Source organism: Stegodyphus dumicola, chromosome X1 (assembly GCF_044657685.1).
Source record: "Stegodyphus dumicola isolate Sdum_Otavi_A_Nest chromosome X1, ASM4465768v1".
In the NCBI taxonomy this organism is placed as follows: domain Eukaryota; kingdom Metazoa; phylum Arthropoda; class Arachnida; order Araneae; family Eresidae; genus Stegodyphus; species Stegodyphus dumicola.
In genome coordinates, this window is record NC_140780.1 from 199,261,480 (window position 1) to 199,283,816 (window position 22,337).

Sequence of the window (22,337 nt, forward strand, 5' to 3'; positions counted from 1 at the left end):
CTCTCTTGGTTTGTGGGTCGTACAAAAAACACCATTTCTCATCTCCAGTAACAGTTCTGCCAAGTAGGCAAGGATCTTTGTCAACAGCCAAAATTAAGTCTCCCGCTATTTCCACTTGAATTCCCTTTTGGTCTACATTTAACATGCAGGGAACGATGTGTTGATGCACGTTATGCATATTAAAATCCTTAGTCAGTATATCTGCAGACATGTGGCGTCTGATATACCAACTGATTCTGCTATTTGGCAAATTATTTGCTGCCTGTTCGCACGTACCACCGCAGACACCTTTTTGATGTTTTCATCGGTTCACGAAGTCACAAGACGGCCACAGCGTTCGTTGTCTTCGGCACTTTCCTGAAACGATGATGCCACTCAAAAGCTTGTATTCTTGATAATGTTTCACTTCCATACACATGCTTCAACGTTTCATCAGTGTCCATAGCACTCTTTTCCAAGCAAACAGAAAGTTTGATATTGATTCGCTGTTCAACTCATGCCATTTCTTTCTATCGCCGGTTACTAAGTGCATCTGCCTACAAAAAATGCTATTGCCATGAGCTTTCGACCACGTGATTTGAGACAAAACACTTTTAGAAAAGGGGTAGAATGTAGTAACACAAAAATGTTCTTGTAATCGCACTACTGCAAAACATTTTTATGTTATAGACTCAGTCCGGGAACTTTTGACTCCTGCAATGTATATGTGTATGTGTGTGTGTGTCTGTATTGTGACATCAGGTCATGTATTGAAAGTTAAGCATCACATCAAATTGAATTAAGAACAAATCAGATTTTTACATTTATATGCCTAATATAAGACTCAGTATTTATGCTACTCAATTAATATAAATAGAAGTTGAAATTTTAATGTGTTTAATGGATGAAGATATTGTTTCATACAGGTTCAGTTGCTGAGAAAATTGTGTGGTTGCATGAGTTTTTCTATATCTTCCTCTCAAAGTAACATTAAATATTATCCAGGTCTTGTTAGAACTTCTTCATTAAAGTCAATCCTTCCAAGAGACATGCTGGTTAATTGACAGAAAGTATTTCATGCTAGTTCTTTCACATGCTTACTTTAACAATATACAATTATGGCCATCATCCATGTGTATAAATATAATTAATTTTAATTGAATGAAAATCCATGAATAGTGAAGGATTCTTAAGGTTCATATACTTTAAATAAAAAAAAAAAAAGAAAAAGAAAAAAACTAATACATTTTGTTTCAATGCTGAGATATATTTTACAAATGCCACAGTAATTTTTTAAAGTATTATGAATTTTTTTTTTAATTAATTGTTAGAATTATTTAATAACTCAAGCTTGAGTGTTGTGCTTTTCAGAAAAAATGCAAATTATATTTTCTTACTTATGTTATTATGGTAGAAGTATGTAAACTTTTTTTCTGAAATTTGTTGTGTATGAAATGTTTCTCCTCCTTTTATTTACTTGTGTATGCATCTTGTTTTTAGAAATGTCAAATGAGTCTGTTCTATCAGATGATTATGCTGTTCCTCCTGATGCTGTTTCTGTAGATGCTGTTAGCATTATTTCTACTGACAATCGTCCAAGTCTAACTAATACACCAACATTTTGCTATAAAACATTGAGTTCAGATGATGCAAGGAAAAAGGTACTTGTAAAATATTTTAGCATGCAGTTTCAAATTAAGCTGAGATTTCATTGCATTCAAATGAGATAGGAAGCTCTGAAATCTTAACAATTATGAAGGTTTTGAAGTCAATGAAACTTTTCTTGTTGCATGTATCACTTTGCTTCTTTTTTGTATCTGCAATTACTTCAAGTTAGTACTTTAAGATTCTTGTTGTTTTATTTAGTAAAGTTCAGCTATGTAAAGTACATGCTTTTAGTTTCCTTTTTGTATAGTTATTTAAATGCTATTCACAAAATAGATATGCTTCTTATTTTTAATAATATCGTTTTGATTGTTAACATTTTTAGTATTTGTATCTGTGTGTAGATTTGTGGTTTCTAAGTTCACAGTGCATTTTAATTTGTATATTTTGTATTCTTGTTTCTGCAATGTTGCGTTCTGCATTAATTGTTTTGAATCATAAACATATTTTATAATTATATGTATGCATACTATTTCTAAAAATTTAATAAGTGATGCTTAATGCATGTTTTCAAGCTCACTTTTATACATGACTTTTATATAAAACTCACTTATACACTTTATACATGAAGAATAGTGTAAATTATGCAATAAATTTAAGCATTCATTAATGTTTGATATAAATTCTGAAAATCTATTTTTAAACGCTGTTAATTCTTTCAGCAGAATTCATAAAAACATCAATTTTGTTCTTGTATAGTGTGTTAATTGGATTGAAAAATATTTCATCTGTTGCAGAATAATTTTTGATAGAACAATATTTGCACAATGTTTAAATCTTGAAATTTTATTAAGAAACAATTTCACATAAATCAGTCATTTTAACCAACCTTAAAAAGTCTTGCATTTGGAAGTATTCAGTATTTATTGAATTTTTAGTTGTAAGTATACTCTTAGACCATATTTTCTAGATATTCACATGTTTTCAGATATATTTTGTCTTGGGTACATTTTGTATCATATTTATCAATCGGTTAAAGTTTCCGATTTTGTAAAATAAATGTGATTGTTTTGGGGAATAATCAAAAACTTTGTCCTATTGTCAATCCTAAACCATACTGTGAACTGATTTATTGAATAAAATCTGCTCTTTGCTGCTAATTCAAATTATCGGGCTTAAACTATGTAAACAAAAATGTTAAAATGGATGTAATTAATTATAGATTTGATTACTATAAAATATTATTAAAAATTAATGTAGAATTTCTTTTTCATGCTCAGGAACCTTTGGAAAAAAGTGGGTACCTCACAAAATTAGGTGGAAAGTTTAAAACATGGAGAAGGAGATGGTTTGTGTTAAAAAATGGAGCACTTAGTTATTATAAATCACAGGTAAAACATTTTGTTTATTTTTCAACATTGTTTAAAAACATTATCTCTGTTAAAAGACCCTTCCTAAAAACTGAGTTTAAAAAAGTCTTATCTCTAGAGTCTTTTCCTGTAAGTTTTGGAAAACATCCGTTATGTGCGTTATTTTTAGTCACCCCCTAGAATAAATGAAGTAGCATATGACTTTTTTTAAATAGGCTGATGTAAACAGAAAACCTCAAGGACAAATTGTGCTTGATAATGTGTGTCGCGTAAATCGAGCTGAAGGTGCTGCTACCTTTGAGGTAATTTCTGTCAGATTTGCTTTTAATTTTGCTTTACATATCCTTTCGATTAACTGTAAAGTTGATACCTTTATTTTAGATATCAACAGGTAAGAGGATATACTATTTGACAGCTGACTCAATAGTTATGATGGAAGAATGGATTAAAGGTATAAATTATGTTTTTTCCATGTACTTTTTTATGTAATGTCTTTTCTGTGTAAATTGTGTGTATATGCTTCATAAAGTGTAATTTAAAAATTTACATGCTTTGATACTTTGGATATACAGTCAAAAGTCTTTAATCGGGACTCGGTGGGACTTCGGCGATTCCGGATTATCGATTTTTCCGGGTTATAGATCATCAGTTTAAATCTGGTAAGAAGGCATGCAGAAATTATAAAATTAAACATATGAAACCATAATTTATGAAATAAAGAGCAATTATGATCTAAAGGGTATCAAAATTTACAAAAAAAAAAAAAACAAAAAAAAAAAAAAAACCTTAATATTTATTTGTTTACTTTATTAAACATTTCTTTCAATGTGCACATGTGTAAAGCATACATTACGCATAGTCGAAATTAGAAAATTGCTACCAGAAAACTATTTGATGTGTACTCGTGATATTTATAATGACGAGGAGTTTGATTTAAATCATATCAAAGATGGAATACATCGAGATGAAATACTAGATTTAGTAAGGAATTATAAGCCGAATAAAACAAAAACATCCGCCCTGGAGATAAGGATAGTGCTGACAGATCAACTTCCAGTTCATTACGTGTCACGGCGTCCCCCCCCCTGCAGAGCAGCATGAAATTGATAAACAGATTTCGGAATGGTTAGAGAAACAAAGAATATGCCTTTATCCATTTTTTGCAGCAATTCCACTTTTTGTTTGATGGATATCCAAACATACTTTCGCTTTGGCAGCTCCAGCATCGGAAATTCTATTTGACATAATTGAAAGTTCAAGCTTACTTTTTTAAAATTGCTCTAACAGTCTGTAAAAAATAATAAGCTGGATCCAGTTAGAAGATTAAGGAACAACGCAATCTGCAACATTAACTGAAATAGATAATTAGATAATTTTAGCTTATAATTAGATAATTTAGTCAAAATACCATCTGTTATACATTAAACGCACATGCGTAAACGTATTATGCACATGCATAAAAGTATTACACGCATTCGTGGATGCATTATGCGTTGACGTATCCGCAGAAAGTTTGCAGCTTTGAGGTCCGAATTATAGATCATTCCGGATTATCGGTGTCCAGATTAGCGACTTTTGACTGTAATACGTTTAATATGAAATGATAAAATTGATACAAGAGATGCTGAATTTTATGTTCTGGTTTTAGTGGATATATGTATATTTAATTCATACCATTCTGATTGATTCATAATTAGTAGAGGCTGGACTAGAAGAGAAACATGCTAATGTGACAATCAAAATCGTAAAAACAACCTTGTATTTAGCGTAAGTATATTCAAACACTCAATCGATTTCGAGGGCAGCTAAAGGTCCCTCCTCATCACAGAAAGAAATACCTGGAAAGAAGAAAATAAAGGGAAAGGAGTCTCAGAAACACGTGGTTCTTATCAGCACTGCACGTGGTTATAACTGGATTTTTAATCAGAGTTGCACTGGCCGCCTACTTTTACTGAGCCAGACTATCTGATCAAGCATAAAGGACAAGAAAAATTAGCGAAGTTAAAAATAGGAAACGAGGGGCAAATGCACCTTTAAGCTCAAAATCTGAACTTCAAATAATGGAAAGCAACCACTGAACGGATTTTTATGCCCTCTGGTAGTACCAAACGCGAGGAGGTAACGCCATCTATCGGAGCCTTTTGGATAATTTTTGCAGACCCAAAGTCAAAATTATGATTAAATGTCCAACTATGATACGCTATTGAAGACTTGTTAAGTGAGTTAGCTATTGAAGACTTGTTAAGTGATTGAGTGTTTGAATATACTTACACTAAATTTAAGGTTGTTTTTACAATTTTGATAGTGGAGGCTGGTTGCCAGTCTGAAACTGAGGGCACAGGTTCTTTTTCTGAATAATATTTGGTATACCTTGGGACCTTGTATACCTTGAGACATGTTATTGATGATAAGCCTGTTAAATGGGAAATATTTTCTGCTTTAATACCTGATTTGCAAGTCCTTGGCTGTTGGATTAAAATAAAATTATTTATGACTAAGCTAATGGTTGCATCTAATAATTATTTCATATTTTTCTTTGATTTACTTCAGAATATTTAGTTTTTTATGGGAGGTGTTTTAGTGAACGTTTTTTCATTTTTTAATATCAGTCAGGAGTCTTTAATCTGGACGTCCATAATATGCGTTTACACATGCGCATAATACGTTTACGCATGCGCGTTTAATGTATGACAGACAGTATAACCTAAGCTAAAATTTTCTAATTATCTATTTCAGTTAATATTGCAGATTGCGTTGTTCCTTAATCTTCTAATTGGATCTGGCTTATTATTTTTTTCAGACTGTTAGAGCAATTTTGTAAAAGTAAGCTTGAACTTTCGATTATGTCAAAACGAATTTCCGATTCTGGAGCTGCCAAAGGATCTACAAAGCGAAAGCATGCTTTGATGTCCATCAAACGAAAAGTGAAATTCCTGCAAAAAGTGGATAAAGGCATATCCTTTGTTTCTCTAACCATTCCGAAATCTTTTTATCAATTTCACGCTGCTCTGCGGAAGGGGGGGGGGAACGTTGTGGCGCGCAATGAACTGGAAGTTGATCTGTCAGCACTATCCTTATCTTCAGGCCAGATGTTTTTATTTTATTCATCTTATAATTCCTTACTAAATGTAGTATTTCATCTCGATGTACTCCGTCTTTGATATGATTTAAATCAAATTCCTCGTCGTTATAAATATCACGAATATATATCAAATAGTTTTCTGGTTGCAGTTTTCTAATTTCGACTATGCGTAATGTATGCTTTACGCATGTGCGCATTGAAAGAAATGTTTGATAAAGTAAACAAAATAAATATTAAGCTTTTTTTTGTAAATTTTGATACCTTTTAGATCATAATTCCTCTTTATTTCATAAAATACGGTTTCATATTTTTAATTTTATAATTTCTGCATGCTATCTTACCAGATTTAAACTGATGATCTATAATCCGGAAAAACCGATAATCTGGAATCGCCAAAGTCCCGGCAAGTCCGGATTAAAGACTTTTGACTGTATTTGAATTTAAATGTAACAAAACCAAACGAATAGTGAAAAGTATACATTGTGTCTGAATTTCATTACAATAAATCAAAATCACAAAAATTAAGATACAGTGGAACCTCGAGATACGAGCATCTCTATACAAGAGAAACTGAGATATGAGGAAAGTATGAGCGAAAAATTTGTCTCTAAATATGAGCATTGACTTGAGCAATGAGTAAGCCAGGCTGCTGGTATGCGTGGCACCATTTCCCGATCCAACTCTACTTAAGGGAATCCCCTCATTAGATCACTTGGTGTTCTTTGATCTACATGTCTGTGCGCTCTGAGTCAATTGTTTATTTCATTTAATGTGAAAATAATTATTTCACGATGCCACTTAAGAAGATTGTTGCCTCAAATAGTGCTGCAAAGAAAATAAGGAACCCATGGCCATTGAAATTAACAAAGAAATCATAGATAAACAAGCATGGTGTAAGAGTGACAGAATTTGCAAAGACTTGGGGCCTTCCACCATCGACAATTTGCACTATTCTGAAGAAGCAGGAAGAAATTAAGAAACTTGATGTAGCCAAAGGAGTTACTTTCAAGCACCGTCCAGAACTAGAATATGCTGAGAAGCTGTTGTAGGTGTGGATTAACAAAAAAGTAGTTAAAAGGTCGGTTTCAGAAGCTATCATAAAGGTAAAGAATCAGACAGGACAGAAGATCATTCTGTTCTAGTTAACGATCCTAATTCCAATCCATCTTTGCCTTTGGCCTTTAAAGAAATTATGTTTTAATTCTGGTTTCATCAACAGATGGCAGCACTAGCTTATTTTCTGTGCAGGCTTTCTTATTGTTTATCTGATCATTATATCCTATCTTGTTAATTCGCGCTTTTGCAGAAAATATGCTGATTTTTGTTTGACTTCTGAATTAGTACAGTTATATTATTTACCAGTATTATTTATTTGAAAAATTAATTTTTATGTTGATAATTTTGGCAGTGCAAAACAGATGAACTGGATTTCCATTATTTTCAATGGGGAAGTTTGTTTCTAGATATAAGAAATTCGCTATATGAACTTAATGCTGGAACGAATTAAGCTCGTATCTCAAGGTTCCACTGTATTCTAATTGCGATTTTTATCCCTTGCTTCCTATTTCAAGTGAACTATAACCACTGACCAAGTGCAGTTCTTAAATAACAGAAATAAAAGTCCCATCAGTCACATGCAGAAGAAACCAATGAAAATCTAAAAATCCTCCCACAAAAAATACGATATGAAATATATAAGTGGAAATATTTATGGTGATTTAAAATAACTGGTACTACACATGGACTTTTTATGAAGTAATAAAGCATTTATGACCTCAAGGGAATTAAATTTTATACAGAAAAAGCTCAATATTTATTTGCTTTATTAGATGTTTCAGTGTAAGCCATTTAAGTTGCCTCTTTTTTTTTTTTTTTTTTTTCTCCACTGATACGTTCTCTTTAATTCTCTAGATGAACATAATTTCTTGTTTAGCTACAAAATTCCATTGTTCATGTCCTGTATTGACCATGTCAAGAATCCCCACTGAACTGCCAATAGATTTTCTTCCCCTCAAGTGCCTGTTTGTTACTTTCTTCACTGGTGGCAATATTTTCTGGATTTAGAGTCATGCCACTTATTTCGCCGTCCATTAGTGAACTGATGATTGGGGTATTATCACAATTAAAAACTTGTCATACCATCTGATTTCCTACCACTTCTCCACATCGCTTCACAAATGTGTTAATTGGAACATTTTGGTTTTTGTGTGCAATATCTAAAAACCTTCAAATTTGCAGCTATCATCATAAAACTGAGTTTGTGTCCACCATATACTATTGACAATATATTATGAGATTGCCAACTAAGAACATGTTCTACTATTCCACACTGATGAAGCTGTCTTAATTGTATTAGTTTAGTTATTTATTATACTTAAGACTATTTTCTGCACATGTTTAAGGATAATCTGAGTTCTGAATAAGTAAATTTCTACATATACTTATGGCTTATCCAGAGCTTGCACTAGACATTTTGCTGCTGAGTTCAGTTCCTGCAGGTCCTAAATTTTGCTGCCAAGTACCTCTCAAAATTGGAAAAAAAAAAAAAAAAAAAAAAAATTGCAGTTCATTTTTTCCTTAAATTCCAAAGATTTTACCTTTCCTTCATTTTCTTGCTGAGTGCTTCTCTAAATTCTAAAAATTTTCCCATGCCTAAATTTTGCTGCCCAGGTGTGGCCACATTTCCGGCACTGGTCCTTTGCTTATCTGAGTAACAGATCAGTTATTTTTAATTCAAATAACTCTTACTGTAATCTTTTTGCCTATGCGTATCATATAAAAAAATCTGTTTTTTGCATACGTGAAGAAATTTAACAGAAATTTCATCATATCAACACACTCAGCATTTTGCAGTGCAGTTAACTGAAGTCTGTAATCATCGCTAAATGTTATGTCAACATTAAAAGTTATCGGGTTTTTTAGTGTTCAGTTAGTAATATTTAAAAAACAAATTTTAGACTTAGCTCTGCAAGTGATTTCTCAAGCTGATGTGTGTTGATAGTCATGCGGTGATGAAAGCAAAAGATAATAAATAATGAATTGCCAAGCTGGTGTCATGGATATAAAAAACTATTCAGTAGATTAAAATCAATGGTGTTTTAATCTATTATGTTTTTATTTGAGATGCACACCAAGCAAAAGGGCATCTATGAAGCCAAATTATTAATCATACAGTTTTATGCTAATAAATGATTGTTTCTTTAGTATGAAGGTATTTTATTTAGTGGCTGAGTGAGATTGTGAATCGAGATTCTTCGCATATTCTATTATGAAAAAATATCAAATGTATTTTATGCTTTGTATTGTACTGTTCAGTATGAATAAGATTAAAACTAACTATAACATTTTAGCTAAAATAAAAAAAAATATATTTTATCTTTGTGTACTATTAATTATATCAGAGACTTGTGCATTTTGTAGTAGTCATAGTCACAAGATTTTCCACCTCATTTTACGAAGCCCAAAATACTTTTTTTGCACTAATATATATCTAGAGATTCTCAAAACTTTCTTATTTGTTGCTTTTAGATTTGTTGTAGTCTTTACTGGAACAGTTTCTTTCCTTTCTTCACTGTTTTCTTTTTTCTTTCTTTTTTTCTTTTTTTTTTTTTCTTTTTTTAAGTTGATGTTCTTCAGTGTCTTTGTAAGCTAATTCCATTCAAATTGCATCATTGTTCATGACATATATAAAGGAAAAATGAGAAAAATGATGTATTTTTAAGAAGGTTGCAAGTTTTGTCAGTTTGACTCTCATTGTTTTAGGTAGCATCAGTTTTAAGATGTTTAGTTCTTTTATGCTTCCAAAAGCATGCATTTATTTGGAGATATTTTTCAGAGCAGAAGCAACACATAAAAAGCAATTTTACCATTAATTTTTAATCATTTCTTATTTTCCTATAGCAATTAAGATTTTTCGGATCATAAATTTTTGGTAATATGCTTCTTAAAGTTTTTAATAATGGTTTGGTACATTAAATGTATAGCTCTCATCTAGTGTGAGTTGTAAGACAATGAAGTGATAATAGTTTTAGAATTACATCAGTTATTAAAGACGTACAATTATTAAATGGAAGAATTTTGCTTTTTTTTCGTCAGATATTCTAATCTAGTAAAAATTTGTCAGGAAATTTTGGAGGCAAGGTCTTTATACTCAACTGCTAAATTTTCTTGCATCTCTTAAAAATGTCGTAGGTCTTTAACCCATCAGTGGTTGTGAGATTAAGCAATTCTTTCTTCCCAAATACTTGCAATATCTGTTAGTCGTAGATTTGTAATGTCAGCTGGTTTGCTTTAAAAACATTGTGATGTGCAACTAAATGCTAGTTGAGCTTGTTCATGACCATCAAAAGGTGAAATGTAACAGTCATAAGTAGTTTCCCCTTTGACCCATTATTTGTATACGTCATCAATGTTAAGTGGATTTAAAAATTTTTTAACTCCTTCTTAGTGTCTTTTCTCTTTTTCTAGCAGTTTTGTTTGGCAGTAATTGACAATATATGAATTACAGAGGTTTGCCAAAAATATGTAAACACCAAAATAAAAACATACTGCTGTGACTAACAGTTTAAGAAAACCATTGGCATTCAAAACGGCTTGCAGTCTTCTTGGAATAGATAAATGGAGGTCTTGAATGCTTTGCAAGGGAATCTTGTACCATTCTTCCTGTAAAATGTTGGCTAGCTCATTTAACAATGATGGCAGTGGCTAGCGCTCATGCAGATTTCTCTCCAAAATAGCTCACGAAAATTGAATAATATTGATATCTGATGACTATCGTAAATGTGAAAATTCACCCTTATGCTCAGAAAACCACTCCTGGACTATGTGAGCTGAGTGAACAGGAGCTCTATCCTCTTGGAATATGGCATCACCATTGGAGAAAAAAATGTGTACCATCTGATGGATATGAACAGCCAGAATGATCACATAATCTTTGGCAGTAATCTAATCTTGCACAATAATGATGGATCTCATGGAATACGACAATATGGCTGGCCAAAACAAGACTGAACTCCCATCATGTTTCACTCTCAGCAGCAGACAATCTCTATTATATGCTTGGAACAGCATGCTCCAGACCTAAACTCTCCTAGAAGTTGGAAACAGTGTGAATCAAGACTCATCTGTTCAAATGACAGTCTTCCATTGCTCTAAAATCCAGGTTTTATTACTTAAGCACCACTTTATCCTCTTACAAGCATTTTGATCACTGATGAGTGGCTTTTGAATTGCAGCTCGCTCAGAAATACCATGCTTGTGAAGCATGTGCTATATTTTATTTTGGTGCTGGCAGGTTAACGAGTGCTACATTTCAGTGCTTACACTGTTCAGCAGTAACTTTTGGGGCTGTAGTCCTCTTATTTTTCATCACAATCGTCTTCAATAAGCATCGGTCATGATCACTCAACACACATTTTTGTCTGCACTATAATTTTAGTGGATACGGTTTTTCTGTATGAGTTAAAAATCATGGATACTGTGTCTCTTGAAACATCAAACACTTCAGCTACCTTGGTTACGGCAGCATCAACTATACAAGCCCCAACAATTTGCTTGTGTTCGAACTCATTTAGCTCTGACATGATGCATTCACAACTGCACAAAACGCTTTCTTGGTAATGAATGACGCTTGCAACATATTGAGGTTGCTGTACAAGTGGCATTAGTGAGCAAGCACATCAGTACCACCAGTAGCTTTTGCAAGAATAAACATTTCATTTCAAACATGCACTTTGCGAGGTGTTTCCATATTTTTCTCCAACCTCTGTAATGTCTTTAGCATTATAAATATAACATGCACCATGTCATGAAATTTTTGTGTAGATTTTAGTATTTTGCTTATTTCATCCACTGCACCATTTTTTAGACAAGCAGAAAAAATTGAGTTACGTGTTTCTCTCTAAACTGTTGCATTTAGCTATTGTTTTTTTTTTTTTTTTTTTTTTTTAAATCATTTCTTATAAATTAAGTCCTTCTCTTTTAACAAAGTATATTAATTTGAACATTCATTTTCTAGTCTTTAAAAATCTCTGAAAAACTGCAGCTTCTGTCTAAATGTGAATGACATATAGAAATCTTTTCTTTCGGTGTTTAACAAGCCATCGCTCAAATTTCATATTGATTGTTTTCTGTTTTTTAGTTTTATGAATAGATATTTTGATGTAATTTCAAATGTTTACCACCACTTCAATTTTTTTTGTACCACCTTCCCTACTAATTTGATTTTGTCAAAATTTTTCCCTTAAAGTTTATATTTCAAGTTTATATAACACTGCTCAGCTTGGACCATTCAATGACAATAAGTAAACTATAAAATTTTAGTGTGCATTCCTAATTTACTTGAACAACTGAGAAGGCTGAAATTTTTTGTTTTTAGAAATCAGTGGGCGAAAAAAATGTATATGACCTTACAAGTTTCAGAATATTAATATCAGATTAAGGTGGGGTAATTAAACTATTTCCCATGACCTCTTTTTATGATTTCTTTTAAGATTCAGCAATCAGCAGATTTTAAGATGTTTCAAAAATGGTTAGAAGAGACAAAGCTCGTAAGATTTTTTAAAAAATAAGAAAGAGTTTGGTATATGTGATTTTTGAATTATATTCATACTGAGCAACTAAAATATGAATTATCATATCAAGTATTAGTAATCAAGAAAGCATGATTATATCTGTTGTTTCCTTCTATTAGGAATCCAGATTTAGCTGTTAGCATTTGTTCTGTGCTTTAAAGACCCGAAAGGGATATTTTTATAGTTCCAAATTCAGTGCTCTTAACACAGCTTACAAAATGCTTTTATATACTTTATAAATTTTATTGTATTTCTGTAGTTCTGCAAAATGTGCTTCGCCGAAATGCTACCCGCCTCTTGCTCTCCAAGGAAGATAATAAGCCTGCAGCTGAAGGATGGTTAACAAAGGTAATGATTGTTCTGTAAATTAAGCAAGCACAATATGTATTAAATAATGTTTTTCTGAAAATATGTATGAAATATCTTTTTTTTTTTTTTTTTTTTTTTTTTTAATTTGTAAGGATTATTCAGTTGTACTAGATTAAGAAAGTAAATATTAAGTGTAAAATATGTTACTTGCTTTAGGGGTCGTATTTTCAAAATGGCCGGTGATCTGACAACTCTGTACATATAACAGCTTTATGTATTTCAAACTGTGAGTTTCCGTAACTGAGGTCAGAGGAAAATGTAGGGAACTGGAAACCTGTAATATTTCTTCTGAAGATGTTACAAAAACCTAGATTTTTTAAATTTTAATTACAGAAAATAATATTTCGGGAAAAGGAAAAAAATATTTTTGAATAATAAGTAAATAATTTATGATACTAATATAACATGTGTTCTGTATCATATTGTAATTGGTTACATTTTTGCAGAAAATCATTTTATACATGTAATGGTGAGAATGATGAGCAGGTTTGTGGTGAGAGTCTACAGCACATGGAACACTAGTAGCAAGTTAACTTGCAAGTGGGATTCGCTGCAGCTGAACAATTTTGCCACTTTCGGGTTTCATTGATGTAATGTGTATACAGTCAAAAGTCGTTAATTCGGACACCCATAATCCGGACCTCAAAGCTACAAACTCTCTGCACATGCGTCGCATTGACGCATGTGCGTAAGACCTTTACAACTGCGAATATGTGTGTGCGCATGCACAAAATACGTTTACGAATGTGTGTTTAATGTATAACGGACAGATAAGCTAAGCTAAAATTATCTAATTCAGTTAATGTTGCAGATTGCGTTGTTCACTAATCTTCGAATTGGATCCGGCTTATTATTTTTTGCAGACTGTTAGAGCAATTTTATAAAAGTAAGCTTGAGGTTTCAATTATGTCAAATAGAATTTCTGATATATATTTACTAATATGTAAAGGATCTACAAAGCGAAAGTATGTTTTGAAGTCCATTAAACAAAAAGTGGAATTGCTGCAAAAAATGGATAAAGGCATATCCTTTGTTTATCTAACCATTCCGAAATCTGTTTATCAATTTCACGCTGCTTTGCATGTGAGAAGGGGGGAACGTCATGGTGCGCAATGAACTGGAAGTTGATCTGTTAGCACTATCCTTATCTTCAGTGCAGATGTTTTTATTTTATTTGGCTTATAATTCCTTACTAAATGTAGTATTTCATCTCGATGTACTCTGTCTTTGATATGATTTAAATCAAATTTCTCATCATTATAATTCGCTTCCGATAGTGAAGAAAGTGACTCAGAGGTTATTGAAAACGAAAAAATTTCAGTTGAGAAATTAGTCGGTATTCTCGACACAGCAATTACAGGACTTGAACAGCAGAACTTTGTAAATGAACAAGAAATTATGTCTGTTTATAGAATTAAAGAGAAAGTATTATCACATAGAAAACGAAGCAACTTAAACAACTTACATTGAAAGAAATGTTTAATAAGGTAAACAAATAAATATTAAGCTTTTTTTTTTTTGTAAATTTTGATACCCTTTAGATCATAATTGTTCTTTATTTCATAAATTATGGTTTCATATTTTTAACTTTATAATTTCTGCATGCCATCTTACCAGATTTAAACTAATGATCTATAATCCGGAAAAATCGATAATCCAGACGAGTCCGGATTAATGTCTTTTGACTGTACTTGTAATTTCAATAGGGATTGATTTTTTAGAGATGACTTTCTCAATGACTTTGTTCCCTAGACAGCCATCCCTCAAGTAGTTGCTGTAATAGAATACCCAAACTAACTTTAAGTTTGAAATTAAAATTGTATTTGAACCTGCCATTAGCAAAATATTTTTTAGATTGTTTCAGAGTTCTTGATTGAATCTTATCCGTTCCATAATAATTAAGCTTAATATCATTAAGTAACATAAATCATTTTGGCCTTTGTATAATAAGCAATTTATTGCAGAAGCTAATGTAATTAACTCCAATGCTAACGTAAATCATTGTATTAATGAAATAGGAACATCAGATTTTAGTTAAGCGATTTTTGATCCAGTGCTGTATGTTAAATAATAACAGAAATTGTTTCATGTCCTTGTCATAAAATTAAAGTATAAAAGAGTATACATTTATCCTTGATGTTGACATGGCAAATGTTGCTTGACAACTGTTTCTGCATGCATTTGTTTAAATGCGATACTAGATAACAGAAGTTTTGTATGGATGTCATCTAATGAGTTATCTCATTTAAATTAGCTAGATGACAGAAGTATGCAAAAAAAAAAAAAAAAAAAGGTTTCTGTTTCTTGAAGACATTTTTTTCTCATTACTATGACTGATTAAAAAAAAAAAATTGAAACATTGACTATGCAACAATGATCAGGTTAAAGACATGCTACAATCAAGTAGTGTAACTGTTGCAGAATTATTAAAAAATTATCTGTTTTAAGTGACAATTTTTAGGAGGATATTTAAGAAGAAAAAGTATTATACATTTGTATTTGGATGGCTGCAGTCCATGAAAATTATTATTCACTTTCAAATAATTTGCATCTTTTTTTAAAAAAAATCCATTCAAAAATGTTTTAATTAAATGCACTAATAAGTAAAAAAAAATATCTGGGTAGCCTAACAGTCTTAGCCATAGGTGGTCAAAAATAAAATTGTGGCACTGCTAACAATGATAAATTTTAAATAATTGTGAAAAAAAAAATTAATTGAATGAATGCATTCTTATATATCTGCCATTTTTGTGTCATCCATTTTGTTCCAGCTTAAAATTTTATTAATTATCCCAATTGTTCCATGGCTGCTTCATGATCATATTTTCAATCATATATAACCAAGAATGTTATGACAGCCAAAAACTTTTTTTTTAAACTTTTTAGTGCATTTTATTAAAACTGTGAAATTAACATTGTTTTTGTCAGCATACAGAAGCTTGACTATCCAGAGAGCTAAGGAATTTCCAAATTCCAAGTAAGCAAAAATCCGAGGTAACTGAGCAAATAAAAAATGCAGATAGTTCACACTAGAAAAGCGAAATAAATGGGAAAAAAATTCCAGTTTAAAATTATAAAAGAATCATTTTATTTATAAACTTCAATCATTTAAATTATGAAAGATATTAAAAGAAATAGGCTATTACAGACATAAATGCTAAAATGAAACATCAAATATGAAATTCCATCGAAAAATTCGAATTTCGAATTCCATGAAAATTGGCGATGATCTCGTCAATTTTGAATTAGTTATACCAGCAGAAGTTTAAAGGAATAAATTTATTTAGTTAATCAGCATAACATATAAAAAGACTTTTGCATATTGCACAGACAATGCTGATGCATTTTTTCGTAAGTGACACTTTTTTTTTTTTTTGGTGTCAGGATTCCATATATTTGAAATACTCTACTGCATGCTGCTTCCTTGAAGAAAAGTCCCAAATTTTAATAATTGTCTCAAAATGTGGTTAAAAACAGATAATGAGCAGTTTACTTACAGCATTTTTTACAAAAATTAAACCAACTTATCAAGAAATATTCGGGTTTACATAAAGCAAAAGTGTTAGGTCATGCTTATTCGTTATTGGTGCTAAATTGCAAAGTTTGGCAACAGTTTTTGTTTGGTTCGAATTGTTGTCCTGTTCATACTTTATAACAGAGTTATGAATCTCTTATTTCATTAATTCTGTGTTAATTTTTTTTTTTTTTTAATTCGAAAATATTGTAGCTGCTTGAGCTGAATGCCAGATATTCAGACTTTTACTGTATTTCATTATATGCAAAGTTCACAGAAAGGCAGGATAATAATAAAGAATATTACTAGAATGTCAAGAAAATTATATTTTCTGGCCAGCCTAGCAGCAAAATGCATGGCTGATTATTCTGATTTAAATAATCATCATTTCTAGAAGGTATAATTATTTGCAGCCCATTGATTGATTTTAGAAAAATCACCAAAAGTAACATTAGACATTAGACATTAGATAACATTAGACATTCTGAGCAAACTTCATTTGGAAGGTTGTCTTCTGATTTATCTGATGGTGTAAAGGAAGAAAACTCTGTGATGATTACTTTGATATTTAAGCAAGAATTTGAAAAACTACTTACTATATGAAAAGGTTGTTTCAGCATTGAATGAGAAAAAATTAACCAGATTTTGAAAAAATCAAAATATTCTTTTGTATTTTGACCTCAGATATGTAAATAAGCACATTTTCAACAAAGTAGATTGTACAGAAGTGGTCAAAATTGATTTGAAGATTTGATTCAAACTATCAAATGTGTAAATCAATCATGCATGATGAAACACACAATATGTAACTGAAAAACAATTTATATTATTTTTAATTTAATTCATCTACTTTCTCTTTCTGTGTTTTAAAAACGCAAAATTATTGAAGCAGTACTGAATTCTTTCATATCAGGATAACAATTTGATGACTCAAATATTGCATTCAAATTTGTAGCTATTTAACCTCTTAGAAGTATGAGAAAATAAAAAAAATTTTGACTCGGTGGCTGCCCCCTAAGGTTGTACTTCTAACAATAGCAACAGGTGAAAGTTAGCCGATCTTATCCTTGAGTGTGGCCAGTGAAATTCGAGCTTGTTCAGTTTGTATGGAAATCCAACTATACTTAAGCAGCATATATTTTGAAAATTGTCAAATGCAAATGATTTAATATTTTGATGGCTACATAAAAATTAACTCATAGTTTTATTTCCAAAAATTTTAGGGCACTAGTACCTCTGCTTTGATACCATGTCATTATTTACATAAGAAAATTGGAATTGTGATTTGATACCGTGTCATTATTTACATAAGAAAATTGGAAACTTGTGTCTTAAACTGGTATTGTTTTCCCGGTATTAAAAAAATATTTTCAATATTTCAGTTAGCATAAATTTCTGAATAATTCCCTCTTCCCTGATTTGGCATTCAAGTACTACTAATTTTTATTTGGAGGGAAAAGCTAAACTTTAAACAACAAATAAATTTTCGTACTTGATTAGCATATAGTATTTCTTCATTTATAATTAAAAAGCTGTTTCTCCTCATTTTATTTGTTAAATCATTTAGGGTTAAAGAGCTTAATAGTTTTGCTGAAAACACAGCAATATTGTATCATGGTATTATACAAACTGTATTAAGCTTTTATGTACAATTAGAAGTTCTGAAGAAAACTCACTAATTAATTGGAGTGTTTATTTCTTATATTGCAGGTTAAGCATGGACATTCACGACGTTGTTGGTGTGTGCTCATTGGTCGAATGTTTCTCTATTTTAAAACTCCAAATGATCCTGTGAGTTAGTTTTAATTTTAATGTTAGCATTTTAATAAATTTTAATATTAGCATTTTAATATAGCAGCAAATTTTGAAACAATTTTTTTTTAAACTGTGGAATGATTTTCTAACTCACTGCAGATACATAGATTTCAATTTTACATCTGTGTAACATTGAAACATGTATATAAATGATAGCAATAATATCTTTAGGTGTTGTGTTTTATTATATTTAATTAAACATTTTTGCATATGGAGGATGCCGAAAGGCAGATATAGAGCTTCTCAAAAGACTGCATAGATGGTACCACGACTTATAAAGAAATAAGTTTCGCTTTCAAAAAGGTGATAGTTTCATTCATATGATAAAAAATTATCATAGAACATAAGATTGCAAACCACATTTAATTGGTGAAAATAGCAGAAGTAGACATACAGAACATTGAGATGAAGAGAATGGCCAAACAAATGCAAGACTTAGAAGGTCTGTGTCAAGAAAAAGATAACTTCTCGTATACGAATTTTCAATGAATATGTGAAAGATAATAGTAGCGAGCAAGTATTCATTTGTACGCATTGCAGAATTTGCAGACATTAAAATTCTTTCAGAAACATCACATCAGATTATGCAAACTAGCAATATACAGATGTGCCTCTGATTTACAGCTGAGCAGGTAGCAATGGATACCTGGCACAGAGGATGTACTAAGAGCAGTTCTGAGGAGACCATACCACCATCATTGTCTGCACCATATCACCATCATGAACATCAGTTGTTGGCTGTGGGAGATAGGATCCTCCCAAATAACAAGGCATAATGCAGAGCAAAAATGCAGTGTGCACACACCTGAAACAGAAAAACGAGTATTGCAATGTTTTGTCATTTCCTAAATGACTAGCACACGGTCAGTTCAGCTGAACTGGGTATTCAGCGCAAAATGGTGTGGAAAGTTCTGTGTGCAGAAAATGTCAAAATGTCACCCCCTCTACATACAGAAGGCTCAACTCCTGGGGGATCCTGATTCTCTTCGGGTTGAGTTCGTACACTAGATGCTTGATGCCACACAGAATTGATTCGCAGTTTCCTGCCACTGTTTTAATCTCAGATGAAACCTGCTTTATGAGAGAAGGCATGATCAACATACACAATGTTCATATGTGGTTATCCAAAAGTCTTCACGTCATTTTCTCATTGAAAGTGTAACACAAGTTCAGTATTAACACCTGGGCAGAGATTCTTGGAGATCATCTGTTGAGACTGTACCTTCTGCCCAAACACCTCAGTGGGGCAAATTACCTTGTTTTCCTACAGCACGTCCTCCCAAATTTTATCCGAGGAATACTGGACACTGGGCTGCAGAACATGTGGTCTATGCATGACGGTGCTCCTACACATTTTGTAATTGTATGTTTTAAGCACATCTGGTAATCCTTTATCTGTCAGTGTCAACTGCATAGTAACCTTTGCAGCCACAACTGCAAACAATTCCTACAAAATGTGGCATTTTTCTCTTTTTCTGATGTTGAACCGAAATGCATTGTAATCCTGCTCTTTATGTGAAATAAATGTTTTTTGTTTTATCATTAGCCATTTATGTTCCGCTCAATGTCAATGGTATCATAATTCAGATAAAAGCTATTCAAAAGATATGGAAGTGCTGTTATATAGGGTAATAAAATATGTACCAAACTAAAAAGCATTGGGAATTTGCACAATACTTGTATACATTGTATAGTTTTAGTAAAAGCATTCTGTGTGGGCGGGAATAATGATAATAGTGTAGAAGGTTTATGCAGTGAGTTTACTTATTATCTGAACACCGCTAATCATCAATAAGGAAAACAGAGATTAGAATTAGAAACTTTAACCTATTTAAAGTTAATCCATAGTGTGCGAAAACACAGTTAAATGTTGAAGAATATCATTTACAGTTATAAGAAATAAAAAGAGGAGATGGCATGACAAGTTTTAACAACACTTTTTCAGTCTCCCTGTGCAGAGCACTGGAACTAGTTAACATAAGACTGTGTTTTTGTTCTTCAGAGTGTTTGAAGGTAAAACCCTTTTTTTTTTTTTTTTAAACAAAGAAGTGAAAGTAGAGAGTACAGTCTCTTGCTCTTTGTTTCCGTGAACAATTTTACAGTCTCCCGGTGAGCTGTGCCATCCAGAGCAAGTTATCTTTAAAAACAAAAAAATCCAGTTGGGGGCTAGACAAAGGTTTTGTAAACATGCCTGCACGTATCACTTTGCTGTTGCAGTGTTTAATGATTCCTTGGTTTTATATCACACATATAGTATAATGTTTCATCAGTGTGTCAAGTGTTACTACTCTCATTTTCCCTTTCTGAGAAAAATTATGCACTTATGTTAATGTTGTTCTCGAGTATAATGTTAGCTTACTGTTGAATGAAACATAAATCTTTTAGTTGTTTCATCCATTGCAGCTCATGCAAGTTAAGACTAGGGGAATTTTTTGTCAGCTTCCATCAATGCTAAAGCAGCATGGTGTTTTTTTTTTTTTTTGTATGTGCGTGTGTGTGTGTGTGTTTATCATGATACTGTGATACTATTGTTTGTTTGAAATGTGTATCTGGCAGAGCTCTCTCCAGCCCAATCTGTCATTGTTTGCTTTAGCGATTTACACCGTATAATTTTTAATGTAATTTGTAATTCATTGTAGCTTTTAATTATCACATAACTTTAATTACAACATCCCTTTTTAATATCATTCGATTTTCCACTTCTCTGTTAGGTAATACAGTCAAAAGTCGTTAATTCGGACACCCATAATCCGGAATGATCTATAATCCGGACCTCAAAGCTAAAAACTTTCTGCGCATGCGCCGCGTTGACACATGCGCATAGGCGTTTACGCGTGCACGTAAGACTTTTTACCACTGCGCATATGCGTTTGCGCAAGCGCAGAATACGTTTTCGCGTGCGCGTTTTATGTATAACGGACGGTATAATCTAAAATTATCTAATTATCTATTTCAGTTAATGTTGATGATTGCATTGTTACTTAATCTTCGAATTGGATCCGGTTTATTATTTTTCGCAGACTGTAAGAGCAATTTTATAAAAGTAAACTTGAACTTTCGATTATGTCAAATAGAATTTCCGTTTCTGGAGCTCCCAAAGGATCGTACAAAACGAAAGTCTGTTTCAATGTCCATCACACAAAAAGTGGAATTGCTGCAAAAAATGGATAAAGACACGAAGAATGTGACAGAGAGGTTAGTGAAAACGAAAAAATTTTGATTGACAAGTTAGTCAGTATTCTCGGCACAGCAATTAACGGGACTTGAACAGCGGAACTTTGTAACTGAACAAGAAATTATGTCTGTTTATAGAATTAAAGATAAAGTATTATCACATAAAACGAAACAACTTACATTGAAAGAAATGTTTAATAAAATAAACAAATAAATATGAAGCTTTTTTTTTTTTTTTTTTTGTAAATTTTGATACCCTTTAGATCATAATTGTTCTTTATTTCATAAATTAAGGTTTCATATTTTTAATTTTAGAATTTCTGCATGCCATCTTACGAGATTTAAACTGATGATCTATAATCCGGAATCGCCGAAGTCCCGACGAGTCCGGATTAACGACTTTTGACTATACTGCAGAATTTGTTGTGTCAGGTCTTCACATTGTTGCTAAATATGAAACCACTTCCACTACTCCCTGCACTTCTGGCTACCAGAAAGCTTCTTTTATATTTCTTAAAATTCATACTTATGGGTGTAGCATAGTTCCCACCCCTGGTCCATGGTCGAATTTCTCAATTATACAACGTACATCATAAATTTGTGCAAACTTAAAAAAGAAAATAAAAACAATTCCATAGAAAAAATTTTGGTTTATGCAATTTTTTCCCATGTACTAAAAAAATTCCAAGAACAACTGAATGAGTGTGCTTACATGAATACTGAGACATTTTATGCAAATCAGGCTAGCAATAAAACACCTGGCTGGAAATGGATCCTTCATTCGATGCCGACAGCGTGCTATCAATATCAGATCGAGTGATAGTGGATAAACTTTTATGCAACAATGGTGAATCCAC

At 31.9% G+C, this 22,337-nt stretch overlaps 1 protein-coding gene across 4 annotated transcripts in view; it reads left to right on the forward strand.

The window, feature by feature from the left end:
- Nucleotides 1-22,337, forward strand: part of LOC118181650 (uncharacterized protein CG43867-like) — a 404,498-nt gene that overhangs the window by 315,405 nt on the left and 66,756 nt on the right. For all 4 annotated transcript variants that reach the window (XM_035350823.2, XM_035350824.2, XM_035350825.2 and 1 more), the window contains 6 exons: nucleotides 1,480-1,640; nucleotides 2,865-2,975; nucleotides 3,170-3,256; nucleotides 3,336-3,405; nucleotides 12,868-12,956; nucleotides 18,202-18,282. In XM_035350823.2, coding sequence (XP_035206714.1) covers nucleotides 1,480-1,640; nucleotides 2,865-2,975; nucleotides 3,170-3,256; nucleotides 3,336-3,405; nucleotides 12,868-12,956; nucleotides 18,202-18,282 — 599 coding nt within the window. The remainder of the gene's footprint in view (nucleotides 1-1,479; nucleotides 1,641-2,864; nucleotides 2,976-3,169; nucleotides 3,257-3,335; nucleotides 3,406-12,867; nucleotides 12,957-18,201; nucleotides 18,283-22,337) is intronic.